Source organism: Alligator sinensis, unplaced genomic scaffold (assembly GCF_000455745.1).
Source record: "Alligator sinensis unplaced genomic scaffold, ASM45574v1 scaffold1123_1, whole genome shotgun sequence".
In the NCBI taxonomy this organism is placed as follows: Eukaryota; Metazoa; Chordata; order Crocodylia; family Alligatoridae; genus Alligator; species Alligator sinensis.
In genome coordinates, this window is record NW_005842540.1 from 42,042 (window position 1) to 50,035 (window position 7,994).

At 60.7% G+C, this 7,994-nt stretch overlaps 1 protein-coding gene across 1 annotated transcript in view; it reads left to right on the forward strand.

Moving 5' to 3' along the window:
* RCC1 (regulator of chromosome condensation 1) overlaps positions 1-6,564 on the forward strand; it is a 6,806-nt gene extending 242 nt beyond the window's left edge. The window contains exons 2-10 of the mRNA XM_025213587.1: positions 314-398; positions 742-929; positions 1,487-1,666; positions 1,753-1,849; positions 2,465-2,587; positions 3,138-3,293; positions 3,729-3,848; positions 4,209-4,361; positions 5,049-6,564. Of these exons, the coding sequence (XP_025069372.1) occupies positions 314-398; positions 742-929; positions 1,487-1,666; positions 1,753-1,849; positions 2,465-2,587; positions 3,138-3,293; positions 3,729-3,848; positions 4,209-4,361; positions 5,049-5,224 (1,278 nt within the window). The 3' untranslated portion in view covers positions 5,225-6,564. The remainder of the gene's footprint in view (positions 1-313; positions 399-741; positions 930-1,486; positions 1,667-1,752; positions 1,850-2,464; positions 2,588-3,137; positions 3,294-3,728; positions 3,849-4,208; positions 4,362-5,048) is intronic.
* Positions 6,565-7,994: the final 1,430 nt, after the last annotated feature.

Here is a 7,994-nt window from a genome sequence, read left to right on the forward strand (position 1 = left end):
GCGGCGGGGGCCCGGACGTTCGGGGCCCGGAAGCCGAGCGCGGCGGGGCCCGGCGGGCTCGGGGCCTGCCCTGCGCGGCTGCTAGCGCGGGAAGTTCAAACCCGGGCGCTGCCTCCGAGCCCCGGGCCGGGCCGGGGTGGGGTGGGGTAAGGGGGAGAGGATCGCGCTCCCCCGGCCCTGGGCCTCCCTCCCGCATGTCCAGCCTGCAGCAAATCCGGGCAGCCGGGGCTTCCGGGAGGCCTCTCCTGGCTTCTCTCTGTTTGCCAGGAAGCCGGCTTGGAAATCTCCCACCTTCTTCTTTTCCGGGGCGCAGGTGCAGAGCAGCATGTCCGGGAAGCGCGCGGCGAGGAAGAGCCCGCTGCCCGAGGATGGCTCTCCGGAGAAGAAGAGGGTTAAAGGTAGGTCTGAAGAGTTTCCTCCGCTGTTGCAGGCCTCTGACCCCCTGTGCGGTCTTTCTCTGGGAGGAGGCGGGCTGCAGCGCTGCTTGCAAAGCCCAGGTGCGATCGTGCCCCGTGCCCCTCTGTCTGCTCCCTGACAGCTTGTGTAGACAGCCGTGGGCAGCACGGGGCAGGTCTGGCTGCAGCCCCCGGTCCCTTTCACTGGTGCCCAGCGCAGGAGGGTGGCATTGGGTGAGCCCCTCCTTCCCACGGCTTCGCAAGGCCCGTCTCGAGGTGCCGTTTCGTGACCCCACCGCCTGCGCCCTGGCTTATCGAGCCTTCCCCTTCCTTTCCTCCGGTGCAGTCTGCCACGCGTCCCACCGGACAGAGCCTGGGCTGGTGCTGACGCTGGGGCAGGGCGACGTTGGGCAGCTGGGCCTCGGGGAGGACGTGATGGAGAGGAAGCGGCCGGCCCTGGTGCAGCTGCCGGAGAAGATCATCCAGGTGGAAGCAGGAGGCATGCACACGGTCTGCCTGAGCGTGACAGGCAAGGTGAGTCCGCGGCACCTTTGCCCACGTTGGGTTGCAGTGCCGGGATGGGCTCAGTCAAAGGCCTGGGGGCTTTGTTGGGCACCCTCACTTGGAGCTGGCTTGTGTCAGAGGTTGCTGGCATAGTTGTGTTGGCACGGGGGGCAGCGGAAAGACCCCAGCAGCCCCCTCCCCCTGGCCGGCGTAGCTGGGCTGAGAGAATCCCTGACGGGAGGCAGCTTTGCCTGCAGAAACAGGCTTCTTCCAGCTGAGCTGAGGCTAGTCCAGGGGAGGGTGCTGCTGGCTGGGAGCCCTGCCTGGTGCTCTTGGCTTGAAGCAAGCAGGCTCTTCTCTGCTGCCCTGGTGAGGTCTCATACTAGCCCCCTCCTACGAGCCACCCTGGGGGGTAGCGGGGTGGGCGCGGGCATGCAGAACCAGGGTGAGTGACCCCATGGACGTGTGTGCGTCTCCATGCCCGTGGGTCGTCCACGGCGGGCTGGCTGGTAGACCTCTGGGTTGGAGCCAGGCGTCTCCTTGTGGCACTGGGCACCTTTCTCACTGCGCCACGTTTCCACGTGCAGGTGTACACCTTCGGCTGCAATGACGAGGGGGCCTTGGGACGCGACACCTCCGAGGAGGGTTTGGAGACCAGGCCGGGCCTGGTGGAGCTGGAGGAAAAGATCGTGCAGGTCTCTGCTGGCGACAGCCACACCGCAGCGCTGACGGACGACGGCCGCGTCTTCCTCTGGGGCTCCTTCCGGGTAAGCCGGCTGCCCGGGCGCTGAGAGCTTGCTGGGTCTTCCCAAGTTGGGAACTGACCCTCCTCGTGTCTCGTCTCCGCTCTCAGGACAACAACGGCGTCATCGGCCTGCTGGAGCCCATGAAGAAGAGCGTGGTGCCCATGGAGCTGCAGCTGCGGTCATCCATCATCAAGATAGTCTCAGGTGAGCCTGGTGCCTGTGCCTGGGGGATGAGCTGCTCCCACCAGGCTTGGAGTCTCCCTCGCTGCTCTTTGCCACCGGCTGTGCTGAGAATCCAGCATCCCTCCTTTGCTGCTGTTGAGCCCAGGCTTTCTTGCTGACCCCAGGCATGCAGCGCCTCTGTCCCTTGGAAGCAGGGAGCCAAGGAGGTGTGCCCAGACCACAGACAGGGGCATTGGTGACTGTTATCAGGCCCTACCAGCACAACTGTGTCAAGTCAGGATGTGAAAAGTGGGCATCTCTCTGCCTGCAGGTTCAGCATCTGGCGGGCTTGGGATCAGCCAGGTGTTCGTGGCATGCAAGGGTGAAATGCCGTTGGGCGTTAGCATTGCACGCTCAATGCAGATATGCGCCTTGGCTCTTCTGGGCTAGCTCAAAGAGGAAAGCTTCTGGCTTCTCTCTGCATAGTGAGGCTTTACTGTGGCTTTTGGAGCTGGGCACGGTCTCTGGCAGTCTCCCGGGGGTTCCCAGCAAGGTGGCTCTCCAGGGGAAGTCGCAGAGACCTGTGCATTTAGCAGGAGGATGGGAGACTGCAGCAGGAAGGGCTGTTTACCCCCCCTTTCCTCTTTGTCACCCCAGGAAATGACCACCTGGTCACGCTGGCCACAGACGGAAGCCTCTACACGTGCGGCTGCGGAGAGCAGGGCCAGCTGGGCCGCGTGCCGGAGCTGTTCTCCAACAGGGGAGGGCGGAAAGGACTGCGTGAGTTGTGCTGCATGGTCTTGGGCATTATTGACCGGCTTTAACCTTCCTGGACAGGGGCTGCCTGCCTGGCCAGTCCTCAGCCCTTCTGTTTGTCCTCTGTAGCTAACAGAGCAATGTGGGTCTTGTCGAAATTGGTGCTACAGCCCTGAGAGGCCTTGGTGTCTTGGGAGTTGCAGTGTAGCAGCAGCTGAAGCGGGGATAGGTCCGAGGGGGTGGATGCCTGGGAGAGTGGTGGGTGGGCTCATGCCCATCCCTCTGCTAGCGATGGAGATGGCGGTGGCAGGTGGGGTGGGAGGGCTTTGAGCTGGTACTTGGGTTGCTTTTGCAAGTCATGAAGCCTTTTGATTGTAAGGGAAGGGGATGGGGCAGCCAGGCTTCCTTTCAAACCAGCCATCACCAGACCCTGCTTCCAGGGTGGAAGCCCGCATGGGCACACGGGAGCTGGGCACCTTCTGCTGGCCAGGATGCTGCTTGCTCGCTTGTGAATGTTGCCCCTGCTGCTGGCAGGGCCCGAACTGATACGCTCGGCCCTCCTCTTCCGTTGCAGAGCGGCTGCTGCTCCCTCAGCGCGTGCCCCTCAAAGGCCGGGGAGGCAAGAACAAGATGCGCTTCCAGGACGCCTTCTGCGGGGCGTATTTCACCTTCGCCATCACCCAGGAGGGGCACGTCTATGGCTTCGGCCTCTCCAACTACCACCAGCTGGGTGAGCCGTCCCTTGCCTTCCTCGGCAGCTGTCAGTGGGCCTGCCTGGCCTGCGGACACCGGGCACTGCCTCTCCCTCAGCTTGGGCCGGGTTCCCTAGCACTGGGCTGGGTTCTTGAGGGTCTTGCCCCGGGCTGGACAGGGCGGAGGGACCCTGCGTGGCACCACCTGGCTGTGTGAAGATGCTGAGCTTTCCAGCCAGGTTGCAGTGTAAGATGCGGTCTGTGGTCACGTGGGCCCCAGAGTGCTAGGGCAGGGGTTGCTCCCTATTGCTGCAGGGGTAGGACAGCTATCTCCCACCCACGGGTGAGCCCCGTGCTCTGGGCTCCGGCTCCTAGCTTGCTGCGCACGGACTGCGGCAGGGGAGGAGAGCGGGAAAGGCCAGTGCACCCCCCACCCCGTGGTGTGCCTGACCTGGTTTCATTTCCTCCTGCAGGGACTCCGGGCACCGACCCCTGCTTCTCCCCGCAGAACCTGACGTCGTTCAGGAACTCGACCAAGTCCTGGGTGGGATTCTCGGGCGGGCAGCACCACACGGTGTGCATGGACTCGGAAGGTGAGTGGCAGCTCGTGTCGCCTCCCCTGCCCCGTTCCCAGCCCCGTGGGATTGGCGAATGATGAGAGCAGTCCAGGAGCTGGTCCCCTGCCAGCCCATGTGGGTGGTGAGGCTGCCCTGGGGCCATCCGTGGGACCAAACACAGGCAACCTGTTCCTCCTGGACCTCAGAGTGGCAGCGGGGAGGGTGCAGGGGTTGGCCTCCCTGGTGTGCATGCTGCCGTCTTGCTGTGATTCAGAGCCTGCTGTCAGCTCGAGCGGGAAGCCAGGCCCTCTGCTTTCTCAAGCTAGGAGCAGGGAGACACTTGGTTGTTCCCCGCTCACAGTGAACAAAGCCTTTCTGGTGTCTCCCCCATGCCAGGTAGAGCCTACAGCCTGGGCAGAGCAGACTACGGCCGGTTGGGCCTGGGAGAAGGTGCGGAGGAGAAGAGCGATCCCACTCCCATCCCGGGGCTGCCGAGCGTGTCCTCAGTGGCTTGCGGGGCGTCTGTGGGGTACGCCGTCACCAAGGATGGTAAGTGCGTATCGGGGGCTCTGACTGCCTGGTGCCACTGCTCCGGCTGCCTGAACTCCCCTTCTTGCCTCTGGGGAGCGCGGCGAGGACTGAGTCTTGGCTGTGGTAGGAGAGGTGATGCTGTTGCGTCCTCTCCTCCAGCGTAGGCTGCCAGGGCTCTCAGAACTGCAATCCTCCCACCTCCAGCTTTCCCACCCATTCAGGGTGCTTCAGCTTGGGTCTCCCCCTCCTTGTCCTGAGACTAAGAGCCCAAGCGTAGTCCCTTTCTCGGCCTGACTGCTGGTCTGTGGTGGGATGCATGGCCTGAGGCATGTCTTGTCAGTCCTGCGCCCGGGTCCAGGAGGGATGAGACAAGCTGACCTCGGTGTGCTCACTGCCTCCCCGGGCATCCTAACTCAGCCTCGCATTGAGTCATAGAGCAGCAGGGCTGGAAGGGATCTCCAGAGGTCACGTCTAGGCTAACCCCCTGCCTGAAACAAGATCATCCCAGTCCAAACTCCGTCATCTATAGACTTTGTTTTGCTGGAAGGCAGACCTGGGTGAAAGCTGCAGAAGTATTGGGGTGAACCTGGCAGTGAGGCCTCCTTGGTAAATGGGTACTGAATGAGCTGGCAGGGTCAGGCCTGTCTCTGGTCTGCCTTGTGCTGTCTCCTGCCTTATGGGCAGCTGGTTTCTTTCTCTCTGCAGGGCGAGCCTTTGCCTGGGGCATGGGCACAAACTACCAGCTGGGCACGGGAGAGGATGAGGACCTGTGGAGCCCCGTGGAGATGACCGGCAAGCAGCTGGAGAGCCGTGTGGTCCTGTCGGTGTCCAGCGGAGGACAGCACACAGTCTTGCTGGTCAAAGACAAGGAGCAAAGTTGATGATGCGGTCGGGCCGGCCCAAGCACGGCGATAACGCAGGATGGCTGGGGCTGGGCCTTGGGGGACTGCCTCGTCCAGGCTCCTCCAACCTGCTGCAGTGTGGGGAGGCATCCCAGCTCCCTCCAGGGCCGGGGACAGGGGCTGCGTGGCCGGAGGGAGCCTTTTCAGGGACCCCTGCTCTCTCTGGAAACAGGCACCTGCCCCCTGAGGCTCCTCTTCCTCCTCACCCTTGTTTTAACTGTTTCCCTGGGCCAGCAAAGCTGGGGCTTCTCCAGCTTCAGAGGCCTTGGATGTCTCAGGTTTGGCCTCCATCTTCTCCTCTGCCCCGAGACCCTCCAGGCCTTGAGAGATCAGGGTTGTTTTTTCCATGAGTGGGCCAAGCCCATCTCATTCGAGGTGAGGTTGAGGCTGCCTGTGCCCCTCGCCTTCCTCTCTGCTCACCCTGGGAGTTCAGAGCCAGTGAATTCCCTGTGCTGACCTGCATCTTGGTCCCGCATGAGATCTGTGTGCAGAGCAGCTGAGGATCTGGGGGAAGGGAGATGGCCTGGATCTCTCTCTCCTCCCCCATCCCGTCTCTCGTGGAAGAGCTGTTCTGGCAAAGCTTTGCACCAGCTTGGGCTGAAACATCCCAGCATGGGAGCTTGGAGCTCATCTGCAACCACCACCCCAGGGTCCAGACGCTGGCAAAAGCAACCAGCTCCTGCTCCCTGCATTCAAACATAGCGGCCCTTGGAGGAATTGGTGCCTGGAGATCCTCCCAATTTCCTTCCACAGACACAAGGGCTGGGAAGAGGCTTGTCTTCCTGTTGCCCCCGTCTCAAGTACCTGCTTTTAGATCTGTCCTTCCCGTTCCCAGCAAGTTTGCAGACAGGCTGCAAACCCCCACCCTCCCCATTTTGGTACTGGATGGTTTTTCTTTTGGTGGTTTTTTAGTTTCTATCCCCCTGCCGGGGGCTGTGATGGATGGCCACCATCACTTCTGCCCTGGCATTAGATGACTCGCCTCTACCAGCCCTGCTGTAGGCCGCTGGGTACCAATGGCTGCTGTTCCCATGCGTCTAACCAGCCTGGTGGCCGGCCCATCTCCCGCCCTGCTGTCCCACGTGCCTGCTTTCCAATACCCTGCTCAGGAGCTGGGGTCCCTCCACGAACGTTTTACACGTTAAGTTATAGCAATATCGGGAAAGGGGGGCGGAGATTGTACAATAGCTCAACCTAGGCTGGATTTTTTTTAAGTAAAAAAAAAAAAAAAAAAGAAATTGAAATATTTTGGTGGCTTGGTGTAAAAGAGAGGCAAGAATGTGGAACTTTTAACATTTGGAATAAAATGAATCTTGTAACCTCGGGTCTGGATCATCTTTCAGGGCAAAGGTGACATCCCAGGATCTTTGGTTAGGCATCTAAAGTGTCTTTTTGGCCCAGGGCCTCTGTGAAAATGCTGGCATCTGATGTCGGAGCTGGTCTGCTTCTTATACTGAGCTGTCGCTTCTAAAATGAGAGATTTGGCGTGTCCTGTGATGCCTGCTGGCTGCCCCTCGCTGCAGCGTCTGGGCTTCTGTGTTCAATGACCGCGCAGGAGCTTGGCCTGAGCTGCTCGGGGTAAGTGAGAGCCTGCCTGGGAGCACTGGCTCATGGTTTTCCAGCTCTTACAGGCATGAGTAGGGTGCATCTGCAATGCTCTCCCCTCCCCTGGCCAACCAGAACTGCATTTGGGTATTGAAACGTGTTCCCCAACCCTGTGTTTGAAGGGAACCCAGGACCAGAGCAGGGTCTCACTTACATGTCAGCCCCGCTCTCAGCTTCTCAGACCCATTTATTCTTTGCTAAAACAGCCTTGAATTCATAACCGAGCTAAACATGCTTCACAGCTGGGAATTGGGAGGGGGATGCAGTTGTTCTTGGGCTGGAGCAGATGCTACCAACCCCCTGTTGCTAAAGGAAAGGGACAGGTGCTTGCTCCTGACAAAGCCGGTGGCTGTTTCCTTCCTGAGAGCCTCTGCTGAAGCCCCCCCAAATCCACTGAGTGATCCCAGCTGGCCCTGCCTGGCTCCGGCCAGCTTGGCACGGGGCTGTTTGCTCTGCCAGAAGTTGGCGCAGCTGTTAAAACTCATGTCTGGATATTACAGGGTGGGTCCTGTCTTGGATCCTGGCTCTTGTCTGTGCAGTGGCTGCTGCCTGTCAGCTCGCCTTCCCCTGCTGCCCCTCTGGCATTGCCTTGCAAGGGGAAGCGGTGCCCGGTGTGCCACAGGTCCTAGGCAGCTGCTTGTGTCCTTTGCAGGGCTGTTCTCGGGTGTAGTTCTGGGATACGGCCACGACGTGGCAGCAGCTCAGCAGGCCTTGTCTTGCACCAACCTCTGCATGGCACAGGGCAGTGGGATAGGACTTATATTAAAACCTGCCATGTTTGATATGCAGGTGGCTATACCTGGTCCTTCACCCCAGGCCTGTCTGAGCCCAAATGCTTGGAGTTTGGGAGCAAGGTAGTAGCGCCCAGCCACCCCACACCCTTACCCAGGGAGCTGGCCTGTGCCCCCAGGGAGCTCACGGGACTGTGTAGAGGAGCTAAACCAACCAGTTAAGGGAAATCGAGGCACAGAGACAGGAAGCAACTTGCCCTGGTCACCCGGTGGCCACAATGGCTATCTGTGGTATTCTAGCACTGACTGTTCTTTGGTGCCTGGAAAATGCTGGTAATTTTGGGGGTGTATTTGGGGGCGTTTTGTAGCCCCCAGCTGTAAGATCGCAAGAGGCAGCCAGATGAGCCGAAGGC